At 34.4% G+C, this 26,519-nt stretch overlaps 1 protein-coding gene across 2 annotated transcripts in view; it reads right to left on the bottom strand.

The window, feature by feature from the left end:
• UNC13C (unc-13 homolog C) overlaps positions 1 to 26,519 on the bottom strand; it is a 122,945-nt gene that overhangs the window by 81,861 nt on the left and 14,565 nt on the right. For both annotated transcript variants that reach the window (XM_031616543.2, XM_090148847.1), the window contains 4 exons: positions 26,116 to 26,180; positions 15,573 to 15,651; positions 9,498 to 9,569; positions 3,122 to 3,341 (listed from right to left, as the gene is read on the bottom strand). In XM_031616543.2, the coding sequence (XP_031472403.2) occupies positions 3,122 to 3,341; positions 9,498 to 9,569; positions 15,573 to 15,651; positions 26,116 to 26,180 (436 nt within the window). The remainder of the gene's footprint in view (positions 1 to 3,121; positions 3,342 to 9,497; positions 9,570 to 15,572; positions 15,652 to 26,115; positions 26,181 to 26,519) is intronic.

The following is a 26,519-nucleotide window of genomic DNA, read 5'->3' on the forward strand; positions in this document are numbered from 1 at the left end:
TCATAATCATCATCACTATCACTATTAGCATCAAGAATTTTTCAAAAAGGTCATAAAAACATTATCTTGTTAGCATTCTAAACACAGCTCATGAAAGGTATGCAAAGAATTATGGCTCCTTTTGAATGAATAGTCAAATTATGACAAAGATGTTAAACATCTTGCTCTGCAATTACAATTCAGATATTTCAATGCTTTACTCAATCTAGAGGATCTCAGTTCATTTCCTACAATACCAACAAACAATTTTGGTGGCTTTTTTTATGGCCTTTTTTGAGATTCTCACAGCTTGCAATGAGAACTGAATCAACTATCAATACATCTAAAGAGCTGGAAAAGATTATCTTTCAGCATAAGATCTCAGCAAAATCTTAAATAACTGCAATGTTATAATTTGCTCTCTTTATTGTTTTCATAGTGTCTGAAGTATCAGTTCTCTCTCTTTTTAACGTCCTCTGATGTGCTAAAAGAGATATATATAGTAAAGGAGAATGGCATAAATTCATAGGATTGAGAAAATGTAGGATGAGATTCCGGATACTTACGATATCAAATAGCTAAAAGGCTGTCAAAGTATTTTCCATAGCCAGTAAATCCCAAGACATCCTGGAAATATCTTGATCTAATTCACTTGAATGGAAAAAATCAATGTTCAAGTGATAGAATAGTCTAGTTGGAAGTGACCTTCAAAGATCATGCAGTCCAACTACCTGACCACTTCAGGGCTAATCAAAAGTTGAATCATATTTCTGGTGGTATTATGCAAATGCCTCTTGAACACTGACAGGCATGGAACTTCAACCAATTCACTAGGAAACCCGTTCCACAGTTTTACCATTCTCACAATGGATAAATGTTTCCTTATGTCAAGTCAACCTCCTCTGCTGCAGCTTTGTGACATTCCCATGTGTACTGTTATGGGTTTCCAGGGAAGAGAGACCAGCACCTCCCTCTCTGCTTCCCTTTCTCAGGATTAAACAAATGCAGTATTTTTTTCCAGATTAAACAAATGAAGTATCCTCAGTCTCTTATAAGGCACGAGGAGTTCAGGACACTGAAAAATTAGGAATTAATACAAAAGGCACTAAATACTACCATGAAATTATGTACCAGATGGAGAACTATCTAGTAACGCTATATCAAGAGATGATCACTGGGCCGATTTGGAAACTGTGACAAGTCATTCCTAAAAGATGAAGGAAATCAACATTTTCTATTTTCTCTTCCAGTCCTTTAAAAATCATGGGTATAACATCATGAGCCATGGACACGTTCTGAATGGCAACTGTGTATTCTCACAGAAAATCTTACTGATTTTAGAGAGAGTGTAGATAAAATTGGAATATGCTTCAAAATGCAAGTTTTAAGTTAGAGTTAAAATAAATAAATAAATAAATAAATCAGCATTTCTTTCAATTTCTACCAAGTCATTTACTGCAACAGCTTTTATATGCTATGTTGCTGACAGCTAGCAACATCTTTATTTTGTGCAGTATTGATCAGAATAATTAAGACAATAAAACTTACATTGCACAATAAGGTAACAAGCCCCTTCCACCTTAGGGACTAATACAAACACAGCAAGATTAAAATCAATTCTGATTTAATATTGCAGCTACTGTTAGAAAGGTGAATCTTGTTGAATAAGAGAACTCTAATGAACATAGCACTGATTTTTTTAAACCTAATTTAAAACAAGGTATTGATCTTAGCTTGTGATGGTAATTTGTTCCTATGGCATATAATACCAGTTGCTACACATTAAAAAAAACAAAAAAACAAAAACAAAAAAACCCAAATCAATTAACCAGACAAAAAAAACTCCAAAAAAACTCCACAAGTTTGGGGGCCAGTCCCAGTATTTATGGGATATCCAAAATGATGATGATGCTAAAAGCATCCACAATGACAGGATGCTCAAAAACTACTGTGCACTGATGTGAAGACCAGGATTCTTTAGGTGTGTCAATTTTTTTTTTTTTGTCTGCAGTTTGTCCTTTAAAGGTTTACTCTTTTAAAACTAAATTGTCCACTGTTTCCAGACTTATTACCACAAAAATCTAGCAATTCTTTTTTAAAGTTTTTGTAGGCTCTCTCTCAATCCAACATGTTTCTAAAAATTCTAAAAAGGCAATATGGCTCTCTGTGGTATTACTTCCACTTTTAGTGCTGGGTGCTGGCAATAGTCAGTGGGGTGAGGTTTGCTTCAAAGAAGCTAAATGTACAAAAAAAGAGATAATATTACACAGTGTTTTTAGCTAAGCTTTAAGTAGGATAGGGATGGATGCATCTCATGCCAACTTCAAGTTTGTTGTACCTAGAAAAGCAGTTCAGCTGTTATCAATTTGGCAGTAGTGGGAAAGGTGGAGCAGGAAGAATTGTGATCAGCATGTAAATACTAACTCAAGGTGTTGTGCCATGTCCAAGTAAAGAATTACCAGTTTTGAGTGATAATAAGATCTTAGCCCTCCACAGATGTGTGGCAATGTGAATACTCAGAATCAGCTCCTGTACCCTTGAAAAACACAAAGTAAAACATGACCAAATTGGAGGTCATGTCAACACAAATACAAAAGGTATTACACTGGAATTTTATTGACTTGCTTATAGTTTCCTAGTCTGTAGAGACTGGAGAAAAAGATTTTTAAAAGGGGGCTATTTTATCTTAATTCTAGTCCCAAAGGAATTCCTGTATTACTGTTTGGTAAGAAAAATATCTGATTTACTCCTAGTTTTGTGTTTTTATTACTGAAAGCACGTTACTATGACTACAATGAATATCACTAGTGTTTCCTTTATCTTTGCTCTGACATTTCTTGTATTCTGAGTCAAAACAAGGAGTTAACTTCATGCAATAAATTCCACTGGATATTGCCATTTGCAATGCAAAGCAGATAATATACTGATACTACAGAACATTATTTTGTAACTGACCAGCAAAGTTCAATACATTCCAAGGACAAAAAAAAACATTCACAGTTTCTGGCTAGATCCTAAGCCACTGAAAACGTCTTCACTAGTATCTGATGATTTAGCCCTTCACTTCAAGAAATATCTGATTGTACAGATAAAATAACAGCGTCAAGTACTGCAAAGTGTTAGCTGTCCACAAAATACTCACTCTGCAAACAGTCAGCATTTAGGAGGTCTTGGCACTTTTCATGACATTTAACACCACATTCTGTGCATCTCATTCCTTGCCTGGCTATGCCCCAAAGTAGACCTTCACATTCGTAACAATACGTAGGAGTTGTTGCTGTCCAAACTTCAAAGTTATGAGGTGTCGTTGATGATATTGGGTAGATCAAGGCCTGCAATGTCTTCTTGAAAACATGTATTTTCTGTTGAGTGAGAAAAATATATCAGGACTTGAGTTGAAGTACTGCTTCATGCAAGTGAACTGAAATTAAACTGTATATTATTAAGTATATGTTATTACATTTACAATGTCATTTGAAGTATGAACTTATCTCTGAAATACTAATTTTCTCATTGTCTTGCACTTTGAAGACAAAGGAAGCCTAGGTTATGTTTTGACTGATTACAGAAATGGGAGAGTTAAGTTGGAAAGCGTTTAGTCAATTATTTTAGTAGCAGTCCCATCATGTTTTGATGCAGTAGATCAAAAATTCAGTAGCATTACATTCCCTGATGATTTTTAGTCTCTAACATTGTTTCTCAACATTTAAATAGTTCCCATGGGGACACAGACACACTGCACAGAATATATTGCGATTATATACCTTGATTATATAGTGTCTGCACAATAACTTTATCAAATAAAAGCAAGCTAATTTTATGGTTCCATTATTGTTATTGACTCTTTTTACCTAGTAAACTAGAATGGTTCATACTCTTAATAATATACACCATTTTTTGGACTTCCTTTTTGGCTTAGCAGCCATGTTCAGTTCTAGCAGAACAGTCAGCTTAATGATCTGAAAATTGGCAAAAAAAAAAAAAAAAGGAAAAAAACAGTCACTGAGAAACAGTGATCTGATTTACTTGTTCAAGGTTTTCCAGCCACACGGATCCACCACTTTTTTTTTTCTTTCAAATCCAATTGATTTATTGAAGATGAAAAAAACTCAGCAGTATGTAGGTAGAAATTGGCCTCCACGCACAAATATGACTGGTTCTTTTTCTCATTACATGTACAGGTGCCTGCTACAAATGATTTAGAAGCTCTAGACCTGTTCCCTTATCAATGAACAAATGGTCTCTTTTAGGAAAAGAGGCTGCACAAGATATTTCAGAAAATCTGTTCTGCCATCACTTCATCTTGTGCAGATATAACCCAAGGCAGCCATATGCAAGCTGCATGGCTGTAGCAAACTGGGGGAAAGCACTTTGGAATGTGTTACTTGTCAATGTGCTTTATACTTATTATCAGAACTGTAGAAGTAGAGATAAAAAAGGCAAGGATAGATCAGAATACCAGTTCAGAGGAGTTAACGTGTTCAAAAGCTTGAGCTTAAGAAACAAATAGCTTTATTGTGGAGCTAGAGAAAAAGAATTTAAACTAGAGCCAATGAAGTGCAACAATTATTCTGTGAGCTGTGTATTTCTTCCACAAGAAGTGTTGTAGCCACAGTTGTTTTCAATTGATTATACTCTGTTAAGTGCTTGTTAACACTCATAATTTTAACATTTCCTCAGCTGTGGGAAGTGCATTTCAAGTACAAGATATTATTCTCTCTAATAGTATGTTGACATATTCTTGCACTTAATTCTTCTACTTAAGTGGCTGCATCTCCCCTCAAATGTGGGATAATGTGCTAAAAATAACTTATAAAAATAAAAATATATCTGCATAATATTGCACATTCACAGCCATGAAACAATCAATTTACTGCCTCGCAGTCATAAATCAACAACTTCATAGGTTCAAGCACTAGAAGTAATAAAAACAAATATGAAGTAGCTTAGGCTACAAGAACTCTGATTGATATTGCTAGTTATGTACTAATAACAGCTTCTATCCTGTGATGTCAGACATTTCATTGACCCTAGCACCTGAGAACACTGTAAAACTAGGAAGAGATGAAAATATAGCAGGAATGACCAAAAGCTGCATCTTTATCCTTTCCTAAAATATCAGCCATCTAATAACTCCTCAGAAAGCAAGCGAAGTCCACTCTAGTTCAATTTGGAACACCCTATCAGGGACTGGGGTAGCCACAACCATCGAACTTCTTTGTATATATCCACTGCCACCTCCCGTGGACGCTGTGGAGACCAAAAAGAAAACTTCTAAAATGTCCCAAAGTTAATTTATGCCACTTGCTAAGGAATTGCGTTTCTTACGAATCAGAAGCCATCACGTCTTTGAAGATTCATGTGTAGATCAATCTTACCCACCTGAACTCTGGTAGTATCTGAATAAATCTTACGCTTTCACTCTGTTAACTTCACTGATTTTCTCATAAAATATAAATCACTTTGGAATTTTGCCAGCAACTTTCATCTGCTTCTGAAAGGGCAGCAGGTAACGCAATACACACACAAAAGGGCACAGCTCAACCAGCCTTGAAATAAACATCTGAAGGTAAATGATGTTTTCAGCTGAAAGACACAATCTCTAGATGAGTTTTGCTGCTGAACATGATCTTTCCCTTTCTAATTGGTGTATTGTTAATAAAACAAAATACGGTTGTAAATAAAAATTCTATTTATTTTTTTGTCCAGAGGCTTTATTTCCTAATACTCTATTTTAAAGTATACCATGTGCATTCACTGAACTCTAAGCATGGTAACAGCACAGTTAACATTTAGAAGGATTCTCTATGTATCTGCTTATCTTTCCAAGTAATGTTTATTTTTGCTAAATCTTACTTCAGATGATTTATCAATGTCACCCAACATATTATTTTCACAAACTTGTTGCTCCATCTCTTTGCCCAGCAAAGTAATTAAATGGATGCTGAACAGCAAACATGCTTCAGTTTCACTGAAGTTAATACTTTGACAGTGCTTAAAAGGCCTTTGGATCAGTGCTTGAAAACAGAAACTCACTGTGTCAAGACTGACACACTACTAATATGTTACATTAGAAGGATAGTGGTGTGGGGTGTCAAAGCTCAGCATTTATCCTCATCTATTAATATTTTAGATAAGTGACATTGGATCTTTAAAAAAAAAAAACAAACATTAGTTCCAATGATTCCCATACTGAAAGCATTTTGATAATGATTTTCACCAGCCAAACAACCTGTTTTCATTAGTGTCACTAACATTCCCTCTGGAAAAAAATTGAAAAGTAAAAAAAAAAAAAAAGAAAAAAGCCAAAACAAAAAACAAACAAAAGCCATAATCAGAAGTATACCTTGCCTGAAAAGAGCTTTCTTCCTTAAAGTTCAACAGTGGATGCTGCTTCATCTGGTTTCATGGACATTATCTGAAAAGTTGTTTTATCCCTGAAAGTATCTTTTTGTTTCTGTATCTTGCTCTGTTTTGATCAGGCCTTATGGCATTGAGTTCTGCTGCCTATTTGCACACTAAGCAGAAATATATTACTTTTCACCTGCTTTAAATGTTGAAGCCAGTTCTATCTGTACCATTATCTACTGTAGAACAAGCACTTCAGTATGTTTAGAGAGGGACAGCATAAGTCTGATTTCTCTTATTCACCTCTTCTCTGAGGTAACCTTTTATATTTTCCTCCTTAAAAAAACATTTATGTTTCTAAATTGTATCTGTGGTCTGTTTCTTCACTAATGTTTTAAAGATTTCTTAAGAAATTTCTATTTCTGAAACAATTTTTCATGTGGACTGGCTCAGACTGAGATTAAAAGCGTATAATATCATAAAGAAAATTCAGCATATTTTCCCCTTTCAGTTTCTCCTTGATCATAGTACGTTAGTTTTTCCTGACTGACAATAAGCAGCAGAGAAATCTTTGCACTGAGCTGTCCCCTGAGATTTTCTGTTGTTTTTTCTTTTTTTTCTCCTGAACAGTACATCTTAATTCAGAATCTACAAGTGTCTGTATTATTCTTTCTGCATTTGCTAGCAATTTATACTAGCTCCATTAATTTACACTTTCAGTCTCCTAGCTTTTGCATGAGGGCTGACACATGTGAGTAGTTGAATCTGAACTTATTACAAAAAGCTAGTAATATTTATGAATGATATCTGCTTGCTTTGTAGACGTTATTTAGTAAAACATATGGAATATCTTAGGGCCTTTCCACTGAACTCAGGTATTTCTGTGTCAGCTACAACATGGCTGGAAAAAGTTTTCTTTTGAGCTGATTCCTTGACATAAGTCTGTTCTCTACAATTTTCCCTCTGCTTCACGCTGCTTCTTAAGATCCCACAGTTGTTTGTTCTATCAACCTTTCCTACTATTTTGAGATCACAGAACAAAATAAATAATGTTTCTACTGAAAAATCATTTCAAACAACAGCTGCTTCCTCTCTCATCAGTCCACCCCTGAGCATCAGCAAACTGTTTTATGATTACCATATAAGCATAAAAGTTTCACAACAAATCAGGGAGGACTGATGGATGTGCTTGCACTTGCACTATGTGTTTCAGTCTGCTTTTCCATCCTCCTATGGACATTAACAACAATAAAAGAAAAATTAAGCACTTTATTTTTTTCAGTGTAGAGTATGTTCTGGAATACTCTATATGCATAAGGATTTTGAGGAACACAAAAGAAGACTTTGTTCCTTCATAGTAGTAACTTCTCTTTTTAAGCATGATGAGCTCAGCCGTACAAATTTGCTAGCATCACAATAAAAAAATTCCCAAACTAAATATCATCTGTCTTGTTTTTGTTCAAAATAATTCTCTTCTGCAAAATCTAAGTGAAGTAAAAACTGGATAACAACAACACTCAGGTTTTAACCAACTATGAGAATGTGATTTTTTCAAAAGGTTATCCTGGTAAGCTCTTGTATGAAGTAAAATCTTCATCTAGGATCACATTTGTTATTGATAAGAATTACATTAACAAAATTCAGAGAATGTCTCAGTCATCCATAAGGACTTAAAAAGCCTGCACAGAAACACTGCAGTCATCTCACCCTCACTGATGGTGTGATCTCTTTAGATGTTAATGGCAGGCAGGTAAAAAGAATGGTGAAACTGGACACCCTAAAATTAAGAATTTCACCAAATAACTATCTTGTGAAACAAAGGTTTTTTGCACAGTCATTTCTGACTGTCACAGATACATGTCAGCAGAAGCAAACCTTGGAAGTAATTCAGCCATCACTGTGGGGCTGATTGCGATCTAGGGTTTGCAGTAACATTCAAAAACAAGTCTGGGTCAAAGAGCTGAAGCTGTAAAAACAATAGACTGTTTTCCCAGACTTCTTAGCAGAAGGTGACATAGAAATCCCCATATTTCATTCTATTTCATTTTATTTCAGAAGTTTTTCTACTCTGTTTTTCCCCCCATTTTTTTTTATACTTTCATGCTTTCTCTGTAGCAATGAAAAAGTAACATGTTATTTAAGGATTGCTTTATTTTTCTGTTTTACACCCAAATATATATGTTAAGAGAAACAGTGAATAACTGTTACACGTATATTTTCACTGTACATTCAGAATTGCATGGGTCTTCTCTTAGCCTTCTCCTCTCCGTGTAGAACAGACCTCATTTGTTTGTTCTTTTCTTGCATGTGATTACATCCGCATTTTTTATGTCTTGATTATACTTTTTGTGATTCTTAGCACTGTGTTTTGAGCTATGCAATGGGTCCATGCAGCAGTATAATGAATCCCAGAATAATTCTGTTCATTTCTATCAATTCTTAACATTCTATTTGTCTTTTTGATTTGCCTTTGGTACTAAATTATCTTTTCAGACAAGTATCTCTAACCACAAGATATATAGTGCTAATAGACAAACTGCATGATTGAACAGCTAATTACATTTCTTTTCTCATGTGTTACTTTTCAACTAGAGACACCAAATTCTATAGCCTCACCATTTAATGTTCTGAATTTTCCATGCAATTCTTTGCATTTAGCTTCAGTTTTGAGGAGCAGAATTTCTAAATGCGAAGCATTCTGAACAGCATAGAGAGGGAAATGCAAATAGCACAGCACTTGCAGAAGACAATGACAATCAAGTTCTGTCACAGTGGGTCAGATAGTAAATAGAAAAGTTCAGTTGTGAAGAACCTTCAAAGTCCTTCTAGTCCAACTTTCCAACCTCTTTAGGGCTATCTAAACATTAAAGCGTGTTATTGAGCGCATTATTCAAATGATTTTTCAACACTGACAGGCGTGGTGTACCAACCACCTCTCAAAATCCAGTGTTTGACTACCTTCAAAGTAAACAACTTTTTCCTAATGGTCAATCTGAAACTCCGTTGGTGCAGCTTTGTGCCATTAAGGTCCCCAAAAGTTCATGCACAATTAAGGAAACACAAATGCATGCAGTTTTACCCTGTTTAATGATGAAATAATTTCTAAGAAGCTCTGAACAAAAACACCTCAATTATTTAAATGAATTAAACCTGCCACTGAAAGCACTTACCATTTCCTCATTGTTTATTGATGTCCGGATGAGCATGGCCATAGAAATACCAGATTTTCGAGCTGCAAGTGTCTGTATAAAACAAATAAAAAAACAGTTAAAAATCATAATATAAACTTTGGAATCTAATGAAAGGCAAGCAGATTATATTATGCTAAACTAATCATACTTAAGCATCACTGCAGGAGTTACAGAAACTTTTAGCTAATGTTTGTAGTGCACCACTTCTGAGTTCTCAGTACACAGTGGAAGCGTGATTTCCATCATCATTGCTGTTTCTTTCAGCAGTGCCTAACTGAGCTGCTGTTTCTAATATAAAACCTGTTATACAGGGTTTGTGACTCAGGTTTTTCTTAAGTTTTTTTTTGTTTGTTTTTTGTTTTTTTTTTAATCACAGGCTGTCACTGTTTTTCTGCTTTACCAATCAAGTCAATGTGGTAAAAAGATAGGCATCCTGCCTTAATTTGGAAACTGTCTGTGCTTGCAGCAACATGGGAGATCATTTTGCAAGTCTTACACTTCAGGTTGTCAGTCCAGATAATATCTTGTAATTCAGTCAGCACTTTTTTTTTAACAGCATATATATGTATAAATTTCTATCTGCCTTAAAAAAAGTCTTAATGAAACCTAAAACTGTTTTCCTAAAAGGCACTGAATATTCATTCAGCGCTATGAATAGGTATCTGAAGAAATACTCTGGTTATTCTAGGAAGAAAAAAGGCTCAGTCTCTATTCTCTTGATCACAAGACAAGTATATTAACAACTGCCAGTTCACTTCTGGTACAAGGATTATAATCTTGTTGTCCTGTTATGGTTAATATGGTATGTGAAGAACCCCTTTTTTTCTGCTAAACTCTTAATGGGTTAACTAAACCTATGACATTAAATTGCTATCAGTTTACCCAGACTATTCTTAAGAACTAAAGAATTCTGCTTGTATCTCCATATCTATCTCTTGATTTTATTTCTGCAAATACGGCAAATCTCACCAGTTTGGGCCAGCAAGATCAAAAAAATACAGAAGAGAAAACCCACACCTTGCTTTTTCAGACTTTTTGTGACAATACCAAACTCTACAGTACCTAGATATCAAAGTGATAAATGGCAAGCAAAACAGGATCATCAAGAGGAATAGAAAATTTTCATAATGACTAGAAGTTTGGGTTAAAATAACTATCTCCCCAACCTTCTTGAAGCATATGTTTCTTCTCAAAGTCTTGGAAAGTAGCCATTTACATTTACTTCCCTGAAGTATATTGCTTCTATGGTTTTTATCTCTAATATTCATATCCCTTACACTCAGAAAGTGATTTGATCCTTTTAGTTCTAAAAACACAGTGATAGCCATTCTGGGCTATAGGACAATGTGGACTACATATCAGGAACAAAGGAGGCATAAGAACATTAATCTTGAATATAGAGTAGTGAATGATATTATGTTGTGTTCTCAGCAATCTATCTGTTAATGTATGTGAGCCAGCAACAGTTACATGCTATTTTCCTGTAAGAAAAAATTCAAATTAGGGAAGTAATTTTGATCCTTTCACATGTCTGTGAGGTCTCAGTCTCCAGGAGCTGTGCCTGGAATCATGTAACTCAGTTTTACTCTTTAATCAGAAATGTGCCTAAAATCACAGGATAGTGTCCTATACACAAACAGATAACTAGGTTGTTCTTAGCAAAGTTTGTAATGCTGGGGCATAAAAGAAGATAGAGGATTTGTGAGAAAGCAGAAAAGTTAACAGCCCTTATGGATTAAAAAGGGATTGTTTCTATTTATGCATTTCTGTCAGAATTAAACACATCTTTAAGAGAAGGCACACAAAATGTTTCTGTTCTCAAATGCTTTAGGTGGTAATGAATCAACAACTAAAAGTACAAAATTGAGATAGCTAGGTGACTTTTCTTAAGGATGGGATGAAGCAAAGAAGAGACTATTTTCCAAAGAGGGATGGAAAGATGTTGCCAGATTCATCTATGGGAAATAAGGTGACAGGTACCGAATGTACAAAAAAAAAATATATATTTCACCATATTCCCTCACCCAGATACAAGCAAGGATTAAAGGTTCCTGTAGCTAGTCATTTCAAACCTCCAGGGAAGAGGTCCAGATTGTCAGAATATCTGAACAGGGTGAGAAACACTATTCTCCTTTGAAAGGAGATAACACTGGTCCAGTGGTTTACAGTTGCTAACCTCATCAAATTGGTTCAGATACCATGTCTCATGTCTATCATTATATGATAATTTGAGTTTAACAGAGTAAAAATTGTCTATGTAGGTACTATTTCATCATGAGAATATTGCCAGAAATATATAAAGGAAAAAAACCTAATGATCAAATAACCCAAAACAATAAGGTGGTTATAAAAGAGAACATAATCTATTTAATTTTCACGTTCTTACAAATCCCTGCTACAGAATTCAAAATAGCTTATGCTCCCCTTTGTGCTCACGAATTTTATGCCTCCTAAAAACTTGTAACTACACTACCTTATGTATTACCTCTAAATTTGCCTTAGCAGATTAAATAAATAAATTAATATACCTAGAAGTCATTCTACCAAATTCATTGAAAATTGTAACTATAAGCACAAGAGGATTAGACTAAAGCTACAATTAAGTGTTAAATGAAAATTGTGTGGGTGAAAAAAGAGCTACCTGTCTTGACAAAATAGAAGAAAGCTGCGTTTTGAGAAGCTAAAGTAACAGGGAGGAAGAAGGCGGCAAGCTAACATTCTTCAGCTATTCACAAATGTAGGCTGTGCCATGCAGAACCCATTCCTCTGTTTTTGAAATTGATTTCAATTTTGCTGCTCATCTTTTCCTTCATGAGCTTTTTCTTCAACAGAATCTATAGATCATTTGCATCAAGAATCAACATATTTACAACAAAATATTTGATAATGCTTTACAAATACTGCTCTTCTTTTTCTTTTTTAATGTAACGCAAAAGCTACCCAGTGGAGGAGAGTGTCACAAAACTCCATTTCAACATTTAAAAACTGCACTATTTCATAACTGTTTCTGTTTGAGCGAGTAGAGGAAGTTCATTTCCCTGAAGATCTATATTCCATTATTTGGAAAAGCAGACAGTGCTGCTGCGTGTTTTTTTGGGGGGAAAAAAGGTATTGTTCAAAACTACTTATCCCCCCTTACATTGACAGAAGCAAAGACTAAACACAGTGAGACAGATGAACAGGCCTAGCTAACCTTGTCCATGGCTGGCCAGAAGACCACACACCTACATGGTCGTCATTAACTATGAACTTTTTCTCTCTGCTAGAAAGGCTGCTGCTGTTATGATTTTTAAAAAATGTTTTCAAATCATTACATGGCACAAAAGAACATCATGGAACAGGTAAATCAACAATATTAAGGAACTGTCACAAAATTATTTTATTAAGAAATACAGAAAATTCTAGACAAGCAGCTATAACTTGTAAAACATAACCCAGCAATACCAGGAATTTAGGCAGTCATAAGTCTAAGAGTGAGTCATTTTCCATTCTGCAGTATCTCATTTGGAATTGGTTCTTCAGTAGAATGTTAGGTCTTTACCTTTCTTTGAGTTCACTTTAAATGAAAACTGGGTTTATCAAAATGTGAAGTTATGGAAACAAAAGGAGCTAAAGATATTGTCTTAAGAAATTGTGCATTATTTTGAAAACGTAGATCACATGCTGAGAACATAGAAACTATGCAGGGGAACAGGAAGTGCAAAGGGAATAGGAGAAAAAGGAGGGACCTTTACAGACACAAAAGTCAATGGAAAAAAAATATTTCCATGTGCCATTAATTAGTTGTCAGACTAAATTAAGCCATAATACCTAAGAGTCTATCTCTGGTGGGAAATATATATTTTACAAGAGTGAACAAATAATCCAATGGATTGAAACAAGAGTATTACAAATTAGGGAACACTTCTAACCTCTAGCTATTCAATAAGGTTGTTCAGTTCCAAAGGGACATGACTGGGTTTCAAACAATCTTCTTACGTTATCAGAAAGGATATTTGGATTACATAGATAAACGTGAACTTTATCTACTAATTTTAGAATATATGATATGGAGCACAAGACATCTACATAAGCCATAATTTCACTTGGGATTAATTGCTTGGTCATAAAATAGGTTCTCTATTTTGCAATAAATGGCCAGCATAAAGAAGGACATGCATGAAATTCCTGAGACCTATTATGAATATCTTAGAATATTTATCAGTATAAAAGCACTTACCATAGCCTGAAAAATCCAGACATGATAGGAAAGAAATTAGAGAACATTAATAACTTGTTTGATTTATTATAAAATATCAAATGATATCTATTCCATTCACTGTCAAAAGAGACTAGCACTCATTTCAAGCAGTATTATTTTTATGTCTCTGAAATCGTTATATAAGTAAATATAAAGACCATTTACAGTGTATCAGATCCTAGAAAGACTCAAGAACTAATTTACTAAATTAAATGAGTTATTTTCAAATAAAACTAATGAAACCTCAAAGCTGAAAAGGAGTTTGCTTGTAATGCATGTATTTTCAAATATAAATAATATCTCAATATTTCACCCTAGATCTGAAATAAGTTTCTCATAACTTGGTAAACTTATTTTAGATTTGCAGCAGCAAAACTGAAATGTACTATAAGTTGCTGTTTTAAAATAACATACAGCTAGGTAACACATTGTTAAGAGACAATTATATGTTCATAATTATTGAACTCCAGAATAAGTTGCAGATTTATGAATCTTACTTCCAGTCAGAATTACAAGATGGAATTTCTCCAGGAATAATTATCCTTGAATGACTAGACACCAAAACAATAAATAATACCTTTGATTATATTAGAATAATCAAATGCAAGTTTTATTCCATCTTTACACAATGCCATTTTTTAATTCCATTTTGATGTTTTCAATTATGTTTTTCAAAGACAAGAATATTTAAGATTCTGATACCCTTGCTCATCATAATGAGAAAAATTTCTGTAAATACTTCCAACAATTAAAAATAAAGCAAAGTGCTTTATTTATTTATAAAGATATTACTTATAAATGCATTCCAATGCAGCTGTAGATTACACTTGTGTAACACAACTTGGAGTAGAGTAGCCACTGTCAAAAAGATGATTTCAATAACTACAGGCTCTACTATGCCACAAATTTCAACTTTTGAAAGTTGAAATTTTGATTTCAGAAAGAATTCTACTGTAAGACTGTTGCTATGCTTTCTTGTTGTGATGCAGATTTTATGATGATATCTCACAACAGATTAACTGAGAGACTGAGAAAAAACTAAGCGATAACTTGGGAAAGGATGAAGACAAACATATTTATAATTTACTTTAGCTGACTCTCCTTCATTTCTCTATCATGAGAAACTGGTTTGAGAGCTGGCTGCTGCCAGAGACTAAATATTTATTTTATGGAATTATGAATTCTGTTCTTCAGAAAATCAAAAAGAAATGTGAATGGTACTTAAAGTTCTTCAGCTCAGAGAGATATTACTCAATTTTGCTTAGACTCTAAGTCAAAATAAATATTAAAGTAACTCCCATTCCTTTCTACTTTCTGAAATGTATTTGCCTAGATCGTTATTGCCTACAGTGACTGCTAAAATAACATATCCCATCTTGCACTGAAAACACATCTTTAAAACATTCACATTGAAGTCAGTGTTACTTTTTAAGAAGAATATTTTTCCTCTTTCAGTATCATAATAAATCAATCAGCCAATAGCTCAAGCACTTAAGAACAGCTTCTTCACATAAGCTAGTTCAACATTAAAATTAGTTATTTCAAAACATGAACATTGCATGACTCCACAAGTATTATTTGAATATTCTGTGAGATACTCAAGACCACTGTCTAACAACTACAGTATACAGTACTCAGACTACTGTACAACAACTGTAACATTGACTTTTCCTAGTCTCAATCCATTCTCTCAAGATAGTTCTTCCCAAAAAACAATTGTAGACAGACAAGCACCATGCACAACAGCAATTAAAAGTAAGATCTAGACAAGAGAAAAAAGAATGGACACTTTCATGTTATCAGAAGTCACTTACCACATCTCGAACAATGGGGAAAGATTTCTTCCTGCGAAGGTCTGGCATACTATCAATTCCATATAGTCCACGGCCAGATCTGTAGGAGATGAAAATGTAAACAAAATAAAAATCTAGAGCTTAAATGCTTACATTCTTAAGTTGTGCATGTAGTGCTGGTGCGCATAGTTAAAATTAGATTATTTTCTATAGCTGGAAACTGGTAATTCTTATGAACTTTAATGTTTAGCAAGCAGTCTTTACAAAAGAGAGATCAATAATTTCTCTAACACTAACAAATAGTTGACAAAATTGTCAGCCACTTATCTTTTTGAGAACCCTATAACCAGAAGAGAATTCAGAATGTTCTTTCAGAAGAGTTCTGCTCTAAATTGTTGTTAGTATTTGTAATAGTTCATCACAGGAACATAATTCTCTTTTTAAAGTAGCCTGGTGATTAGAAAACATATCTATTTGCCTTCTAAGGGAACAAAGGCTGAAGTTGTACTGTTTTAGTCATATTTTGATGCTAGAAGGTCACATTATTGGTCACCAGTGCGGTAAGGAATGGATGACTACCAGCTGCCTTCCTACCAATGGAAGTGGATTAATAACTTCTACCTGAGCTACTGCTTCACAATCTTTAGTATGGAACCATTTCCCCTCTCTTACATATTGTTCAAAACACAGCAATGCATTCAGCTCACACACAAATAATCATCAGTTAAGCTATCTTTCTATGCAATCAATTGGCTTCACTTCAAATCCACCAGACTCAGAACAACAAAAAACTGATTATTCTAGTCTTACCAACCCAATGCTCTCCTACTTGGAAATATTTTTTCTTTATTACTATTATTATTTTTTTTATTAAACTAAATTGGAAGCTGGAGAATTCTGAAGTTCAAAGTGCCACCCAAGGGACAAGAAGATGAAGAGTAGAGAAAAGCATAAACACATTTTTAATGGAAGGTGAGTGCAGTTCTTTCCGAAATCTTCCTCCAGAACTGGATCTGCCTTATTCTTGGTGTCACATGATATTTTAAAATAAATTAGATCATGCCTATCTGTACTTAGGTTATGAAGAAAAAATTTCCCCAGAGATACAAGCTTTCAATAAGATTGTGATAGAGATTAAAGTAAGTCACGTGAATGACTTTAAAACATTAGAATAAATCCTTTCCACTTAGTCACAGCAGCAACAACAACATCCCATTTAAGCCTGATGCTGCCAGTTTTCATCAGGTCCACACTGTTCATTCAAGTGAAATTATTTTCTTCTTTACTGCAGATAAACATAGGACTGGAAATCAAAGCACCTAAAATAAATTCTGATGAAAACAACAGTATCTTCCAATAAAATCTGATTTTTCTCTGAGATTGGCAATTTTGTACAGATACATATCCTGGTAGTGAAACGCATAATACCTTCTCTTGTGTAACTGGTAAGTAGCCTCTCTGGGGGAAGAAGATGACAGATGATACGTATGTATGTTTATGTAAACTGATATCATTTTTTGTTAATGAGAATTTGCTCAAATGTATTTTCCTTTCGGAACATACAATACAATAAACATAGAGAGATCAGCTACTAGACAATTGGAATCTCTATAATTGGAAACTGTATCTCTGTATGGTATCCTCTGTAGTATACTTGATATATCTAATCGTCTAGAAGCAGCTTTGGGTGAACTGGGAGGCTGGAACCACATCACACATCACCCCTATTTAACATTTTGATTCACCTTATATTTACTAAATGGTTTTCAGAAATAGAAATCCTCACTTTTTTACTTTAATATACATAAGCCATACAGAAAATAATACAAAGCAATTCTATTCTAAGTGACATTCATCTGAATATCTTGATTCAGCTGGGATGCAGCAATATGTATTATAAAGATCAAACAGTCAATTGGTAGAATGGAACTTCATTGACAGTGAAAATGAATGCAAACTTATTTCCTTGGAAACCAGCATTTGTTAGAGCCAGGCATATGCTAAATATTTCATAATTTTAGTGAAGAAATAACAATTTCTAGAGTCATAGGGAGCATAGAAGATTATGGGATTTTAAAGCTATTTACTTTTACCCAAAAGAATCATTAAGACTGAAATTCCAGAGAAGCAATCTGTAATTCTAATTTTCATCTATGACCCTGGAATTGAGTAAAAAACATAACACTGACAGCATACAGGAACATGCAAGCTATTGTCTCTAGTGCAAAGATGCATATCACCTTGAGGGAACAAAATACCCATCTTTAAGTAAATGCTCACTAGCCACTAAAGATTATGCTGAAGGCAAGTGCAAGGGCAATGTTTAAAACAAAGAGTAACAGGCTACTAAAAACTATAAAAAAGAAAAGCTATTGTTAAAAATGACATACAGTGCCTGTACAAACATGTTTTAATTATTTTTTTAAAAATATGTCACTAAGCAGAAGATGTTCAAGGGTTGCTCTGAAAGTAATGTCTCTTATTTTGTTACGTTCACTCATGACATCAGAGGCAGATGGTGGTGGTATGGCAGTAGAGGTTGAAGCTTCCCACCCTTTGTTGCTGTGAGGCAGATGACAGCCGAGGGACAGCCTGACAGAACGGTGTGTAATGTGGAAGTGCAGAGGAAGCAAAGGAGTGGAAATGAATTCTTTCATGCAGAAAAAATTGGGACTCACTGACATTCATTTACACTTGGTGAATGTTTATGGAGATGAAACAGTGGATGTGAGCATGGCGAGGCAGTGTGTGGTGCATTTCATCGGTGGTGACAATGTGAAAAACAAGCCATGTTCTTGACAGCCATGCACAGCTGTCACACCATGAAATTAAGAGCACCTCAATCAGCTCATCTGTGCAAATGAGCTAATGGTTGTGACTGGTAAAAAAATAGTGTTTTGTAGCTAAGAATTTGCCCTATCAAATAGTGTTATTATTCTCTTTGTACCTGTTGTAGTTTCCATGGAAATAAATAGGAGGCATTACTTTCAGTGTGACATACATAGATAATGTGTCAAACAGGTGCTTAGTCTGCATGGAAGATTAGTAGAATTCTTACCTATGCATTTGCAGAACCAATAGAGAGAATCTCTGTTGATTTTTTTTATTATTATTCTTATGTATTTTTAATTATTATTACCTAAAAATTGCACAGTCGTTAAAGATTTTTAAAGATCTTTAAAGAGTTCCTCTAGTTTTCTTACATCTTACTTCTCTCCCTGCAGTGATTTCTGGAGTAATTCTGTATGTATAATCTCTTGATTCTTGTCTACTCTCCTTCATTTTGGTGTACACTTATATTTCCCTTGCAAATTCTGGTTACACAAGTATTCACCATTTCTTCATTGTTAAAACAAAACAACAAAAACAAAACCCAACAAATCGATAAACACCTCAAAGTTGTTCTGGTTGTCTTCTACTGAAAACACTATCACTGAACTCCATTTATATTATTTAGCTAGTTCTGAGACATATCAGCCTTAATAAAAAGGCTATCAAAGGTATAAGAAGGGAATGAAAAACCTATAGTCACTGAAGTTGATTTTATTCTAGGCTATAGATCACTTTTACAAAGAATTCTCATGTTCTGCACATTCTTAAGACCTTCTGAAATGAACTGAGATAGTAAACAGAAACCGCTGCACACGTTCCCTGTCCTCTTAAATCGTAGAATCGTTAAGGTTGGAAAAGGCCACTAAGATCATCTAACACAACCACCCACTACCACCAATAATTGCCCACTACACTTGGTACCTTGGTACCACCTTTACACATCACTTGAATCAGTTTCTTGAGACAGTCGAGCTATTGGAAAAAATAACGTTGCTTGTAAAGGAATTCCAACCTTATTTCCTCCTGCTATGCTTCTAGTCACATAACAGAGAGCTGATGCTGGCAGATTTTGGGCAATGCAGCCTCAAAGTAGCAAGACTTCAAATTGTAAACTTTTTTCCTTTCCTCTCTCTGTACTATGGGGAAAGGAAAAAAGCAACACAAAATCCAAAAAACCCACAAACCAACGCAAAACCTAAACCTAAAAGCAAACAAACATACAAACAACAAAACTCAACCAACTACAGTTATTTTTGGAAAATGCATTCTGTAAAACTACATTTACTGATATTCCTGATCTTTACCCCAGAGCTAACACCTGTGGTAATACTAATGGAGATGGAGTATTCACAGTGCTGCAAATAGTGTCCAGAGGAAAGATCTGGACTTCAAGCTTGCAAGAAAGAAAAATCAGAACACCTTGCTCAAAATTAAGGCTCTGTTAGTTGGAATGTTGCTGTATCATAGAATGAAGGTCTTAATCTGAATTTCTTCTGCTACCCCTGAAGTCTAAGTTATTTCATCAGTATCAAGATAATAATGAAAAAAAACTAACAAAAACAATTCACATAAAGCTTATGAGAATGTATAAGTTGTAGACAGTAAGTTCCACAAGAAAATATCATTTGCAAAAACAGAATGAAGACTGCTTGAACTAGAGTTTTGAGCACATATATCTCTGTGGTTATCATTGTCATAGGATCACAGCTTCTAATCAAAACTAGAATATAAGCATCCTGGAGCATGAAACTGATTAAAAGAAATACTCAAACATCTGTTACACCCTAATGAAGGTGATGAGATTGTACCTCAGCAAAAACATTTCTAGATCTCGATCTTTACCTTAATTCTTTCATGGTTGATCATCTCTACTACTTTTCCACCTCTGATTAATTATTTCTACAGGTATGATGTCATAGATAAGAATTCTGCAGGAATACATAACTGACTGTCCTTAACCTACACATTTGCATCTGGTGGTGTCAAATTAAAGCTTTGCCAATAAAATGAAGAAAATTTATTTTTACACCATATGCTGGGTTAGAAAGTCTTTCACGGAACAATTAAGCAAGAAATAAGGAGAATTCAGTAAATCTGAAGAGCAGAATCTGAAAATATTTGGAATGTGGGAGGTTGAGAATTCCTAATGCGTGTGATTGACAAACAAAGCACAATTTATCTGAGAGTTAAGATGAAGGGTGAAATGCAAGTAGAGAGCAACAGAGATGATATCTGAGACAGGATAAGAAAATCTTGAAAATGAAGAGGAAGACTTTAATCTTTTAAGATTTGGCAGTGGCTAGTAAGCAGGCTAAAAGAGACTTGAACCTCATTGTAATTCCAGACAAATCATTCTTGGCCTATAAAATTCGAAAAAAAAAATCTTGAAAAGATAAGAAGGAAGTCATTTTAATGACTTCAAGCTATTACTGAAATTCTTCAGATAAACAAGGAGTGCTGATTTTTCTAAGAGTCTAGTTCATATCCAGTTCATTTCTTTTTAAAAATACATTATTCTGGATTGTCATTTATTCTTCTAATGCACTGTGCAAGGTGACTTTTTTTTTTTTTTCCCCCCACAAAAAATTCCCAAATTTTAGGCACATCAAAATTCTCAAAGTATCCTGTTTATGTTCCTAGAGTTCTGGTTACAAGTGCAAAAAAGAGTAATCCCTTCTGTGTATTAGTTAAGTAGACAAAAAACGTATCCAGAGTTTAGGAGATAAATAGGAGAGTTTTAACCTTACAAACATCACAATGTTCCAAGCAGTATCCTAATTTTTATCCTATAAATCTGGGAGACAATCTGTTTCTCCCATTATCTCCTACTGATGCACCTCCTCCACCATCCTGTAAGAAAGCAAATGGGATTCATGGACTGCTTATGATTTTCTTCTGTATTTTCACACCAGGAGTCTTTGATTTATGAGTTTTGATCCTTTTATGAACATAAAGATCAAGGTAAATCCCCCCAAATGCACCTTCCAGACACGTCTATAAATCTCAGCAGAAGCATGATACAATTAAAAGAACATTCTGAAGTTGTGAAAATTAAACTTACATGAGATTCTCAGGGCTCTGTTATTTGTCAATGCTTTATATACATGATGAGTTTTATTCATTCTTATGCTAGAAAAAGCTAATTTGGACAAGAAATGGCTGTAAATTCACTCCTATCTCTTATTCTGCTCTATAAGACAAAATCTGATTAAAACCAAGGCCCTTACTGAACTTCCTTTACTGATCACTAAGGACTAGCTATAGCAATGAAAAAAAAATGCTTGAAATTCAATAATGAATAATAATATTTCCCAGGAGAAAAAAATTATGTCTGAATTAAGAATGCTGATGATGTTGCCAAAGTAAGAAACAGATGACACAGACTTTGAGGGAACAGGAAGAATGATAATGTGACAGAATCAAGACTGATGGTTACATAGGACAAGGAGATTTTGTTATGACATGAGTGGTGTAATTCATGCTTAGTCAGTCATAAATTTGCCATAACTAAAATCCACTTCTCTTTAAGTCACTTGCTTTTCTTCCCACTCTGTATTTTTTCTCCCTCTGCTAATCTTTTCATTATGATTTCTCAAATTCAGCTTAGCAAAAATATCTACATCTGATTTCCTTTCTGTGCCTCTATACAATGTTGAAAATATTTGCATAAAAGTTAAAAATGGTCAAGATATTCATACCTCATTATTTCTAAAAATTATTTCAAAAAATCAGTTCTATTTTCATCTGAAAAATATTAAAGATGTTTTAGTTTAGGAGGAACTTCACCATCTCCTCCGACAGCACTGGCGCAGTACTGCACCTACCAGAAGTATATGTACTCTATTACCAGGTTCTGCAATTTCTTTGCAACTCTTATAATTACCTAAATATGGCAATGTCAGAGAGTTGCATATACATACTTCATATCTGAATACTATTTTTAATAGTATTTTAGACTCAAGAAACTACCCTGAACTTAGGGAAGGGCAATTTTGAAAGGAAAATATCTGCATTTTATGCAATGAATCAGTGACAAGATGAAGATAGAACATAAGAATGAATATCAGATGACAACATTTTCTGTCGCTTCTTTGCCCATCATTTAGCCATTGCATAGTAAAGATCATAAAAAAAAAGTTGAGACTAACAAGTTCTACTGGTTTCAGTTTCTAGTGTTGAAAAGGTGATTATGTTTACTTCACAGTTGTTATTTCTGAGCGTACTTTAACCCTAATTATACCACGAGTTTATATTAATCCCACAAAATTATCTTGTTCTTTTATTGCTGTGAGACAAAGTGTAATCTGACAAAGTCTTATATCTAACTTTTATAGTCTATTTGGGTTTGTCAGAAAATGTGAGCAAAAGAGATGTTTTGCCATAGCCAACATGTCACTGAAGGAGAAGAGTAACCATCTATATGCAGAATCATCTGTGCACCATTAGCAAATTTCAGAATGGATTAGGCCATGTGATAAAACGATCAGCCTCTGACATTACCATCTCCCCTCACTTCACTTTTTAGGCTGAAGTGAGTGGGAAGAAAAAAAAGGAATTACAGCTAAGGCTACAGCCAGTTACGCTAGCAGTGAACAGGTTGAGGGATGCTGCGTTTAGAATTAATTTTTCAATGTAGGAAGTAGAATGGGAAGAGAGCCATGGCAGTGACTCTTCTTCTGAATGAGAAGTTAAATAAAAATTGTATCATCATTTTCAGGGGGCCTGATGAAACAGGTTTGCAGAAGGAGTAGGGGCCCAATCTAAATTTTATCAGAAAAAGATGAAAAGTTTAATCTAAGAACATGATCTAGTATTGAGCTACCATCAGTCATTTGAAGGGGTCCTATGCTCTGGTTATAAGATGCCTACACAAGAAATTGACACACTTTATCCTCAGTGGATTCATACTTGGAACTTTTTCAACTACAAATGAAACAGAGTGAATAAAAAAAACAATTTATGTCTAAAAAGTCCCTGTCAGTGACAGAAGGTCTTCTTACATACAAGATGTATATTTGTCCTTTCATTTGCTTTACAAATGTGCAACACACTTTGAAATACAAATTCTATATACTCTTATACATTAGTTTTCTAGGTCCTACAACATAATTACAGTTGCCCGAATAAATTAAGTAACTGGCAATAGAAAATGGAACACACAGCTAGACTGTATAGTCACAGAGCTTTCTGCAGCCATAAAATCAGTGTTTCATTGTCAGTATCTGCACTGACAGACTCTGCTTATGAAATGCTATTCCTAATCTACACAATAACTAGATGTCAAACCTTTAAACCAACAAAGAACAAGGAAAACTATTTTTCTAGGTTGCAAGCAGCATGAGAAAATGAGCTAATCCTTATTAAGTTAGCTCATGTAGGGGGCAATATATAAAAAGCAACACAGCAACTAGAAGTGGCTTATAGAAGAAAAAACAATGGAAATTCATATGAAACAGAACATTTTCTCATTAAGGTTTTGGTTATATTAAGAAACAATTAACAACTTAAGCAATGGAAGTCCAATCACCTGCAGTTATTAAATTGGGACATTAAAAAGCATAGAGAAGAAATCCAAGACAGTTAGGGACCAGCTCTGTTATTACTATTTGTTTTCAGATTTTTTCACAGGGAAACAAAACAACACAATTTCTACTCATTCTTGAACTATAGCATTGGATGTAACAAACAATTCTGCACTGAACAGCATCGATTAAATTATCTAGAAATGACAATTTCTCAGTTGTGGTCCCTTAATTTGAACTGGTTTTGGTAGTAAATATTTTCCTCCTAATTCTCAAAGCTATGCTGTGACCTACACACCAAACTTCTCAGAAACAACTGCTGAAAGTAATGAGCAGAACTTATTTTTTTCAGACTAAAACATTTTTGCTAGGCCTATACACTAATGCTTCGCAGTATGACTTGTCTCAGTTTGACTAAGCCACAGCTTACTGTAGTCAAGATGTAAGATTCCTGCTTCTCATTAGTGAGGTATAATACTATTTGTGGTGCCTCATATCCTCAGTTACTCCAATCAGAGGCCTTCAAGTGAGAAAAAAAGTGATGTGGGATAGCAAAAAAAAAATATATATATATATATTCATCTATATATACCTTCTTCTGTTGACATGTAAAGAAAAAAGTTGTAAACAAATATCACAAGCTGCTTGTGTGATGTTTCAAAAAAGAAGCCACCAGATATACGGACATACATCAAACTGAAAGTTTAGAATCACAATTTGCTGTCATAGCTGCAATCTCTAATAAAAGCCATGGAACATCCTATTGCAAGAATTAGATGAACTGACACAGAGTGAGTTTTGGTAAATGTTTTCACGGCTAATACATTACTGAATAAGTCTTCAAATCAGTAATCTAACCAAGGGAAAGCTGTTACTGGCATTGCTAGTTTCTTGTTGATGGACAATATCATTTGCATATGAATACCAATGCTTTTTATTTAAAAGTCAGGAAAAAAAAATCACATATATTGGTCTGTTTTTTTCTGTTATATTTTTCTGTTTTTGAAATAAAGGGAGCTGCGAGGATTCAGAATAGCATAGTACTTAGAAAAGGAGAAGTAGTTTTGGCATAGTAATAAATAAAGCTGGACAATATAAAAGATGAAAGCTCATAGTTCTAATCGTGACAGACTTCTCTCCAGCCTTATGAGAAAACTGCAGCTAAAGAAAGTGAAAGCAAACAGTCTGTGTGTTTTGCAAGCCAAAAAAGTATGCTACAATTTTTTTCTAATGTCAAAAAGCAAGTTAATTAAAAAATTCAGCAATTATCTCTCACAATATTTAATTTTTTTCACACCAAGTTCAGCTATTCATCCTGAGCAATGTCACCTCTGGCACCAGATGTTTCTACAGTCTGGATAAGGTAAAAATACAATGCTTGGAGGTATGACATGCTGTGCAGAACTATTTAAGCCACTGAGAACTGGACAGTGCTCCTAGACTTGCCCGAAGTTATCTAGTCATAAGTACAAAAGTTACCATGACTATACCACTCTCCACAGCATCTTGCAAATTACATTAAGCAAATAAATAATATCAATAGCCTTTAGGAGAAAAAAAGCCAGAGGAATCGAAGTTGGAATACATCAGAGTATCTAGATGCTGTTGTATAATTCTGTTGAGTAAGTCTTTAAGATGTTCAAATGAAAAAATAAATTATATAATGTGATGTCATCATGTTCTCTTTGTAACATAACCTAACTACAGCAAGCAGCACACCAATAAACATAATATCTCTTTTAAATAGTTAAATAAATTAGATTTTACCAATACTTTTCCACACGCACACACACACCTTCAAATTAAATAATGAAAAGATGAGCAAAATATGAAAGAAGAAATCCCTAGGATTGGCTTCAAGATAACTCCTTCTGGAGACAACCACAGCTTGCAAGTTCATGTCACATTCATTTTCTTTCAGCCACTGAAAGAGCTTTTTCCATTTTTCCATTCAAATTTCAAACATTAGACTATGTTGTTACGTTATGGCCCATTTACTAAAATGGGGACACAAAATCAATCTACAGCATTGTAAGCAAAGAGGCAAAAACCTTTGTCCTCAAATAGATCCCTGCAGCTGAATTATTGCATTAATTTATTTTGACTTTAGAGAACTTAAACAGTTTTCTTATAAGAACAAACCTTAGAAAAATTACTGTAACATTATGAGACTATTGTGCAGATATAGATGAAATTCATATGGCACTCACCCACTAAACGCCTGGATTGCATATAGCTTGGAAGTGTCCAAGGAACTTCCACTTACTATCCGAGCCTTGAAAGAAAAGCAGAAAATCACAGTTACTCAGTTGCTCTCAGTCTTGGACAAAATTTAACTGTGACAAACATTAACATCTACTATGAAAAAATGTTTAGAAGGGTCAGCTCCAGGCCAAAGCTCTTGCTTTTGTATACATTTTAGTCACATTCAACATTTAATGGTGTACAGTGGGAGAACTTGCAATATTTTCTATCACTTCCCAAATATTCTTGCCCTTCATGTCTTACGGTGTATGCAACGTAGATGATAATTAGAGGCAAAAATCTCAGATGTAATGTTTGACAGTAGCAGACCCCTATGTTCATAATTACAATAAGCACAACAGTGAGGGAT

This window comes from Phasianus colchicus, chromosome 12, assembly GCF_987193195.1.
Source record: "Phasianus colchicus chromosome 12, bPhaCol1.hap1.1, whole genome shotgun sequence".
NCBI classification, from domain to species: domain Eukaryota; kingdom Metazoa; phylum Chordata; class Aves; order Galliformes; family Phasianidae; genus Phasianus; species Phasianus colchicus.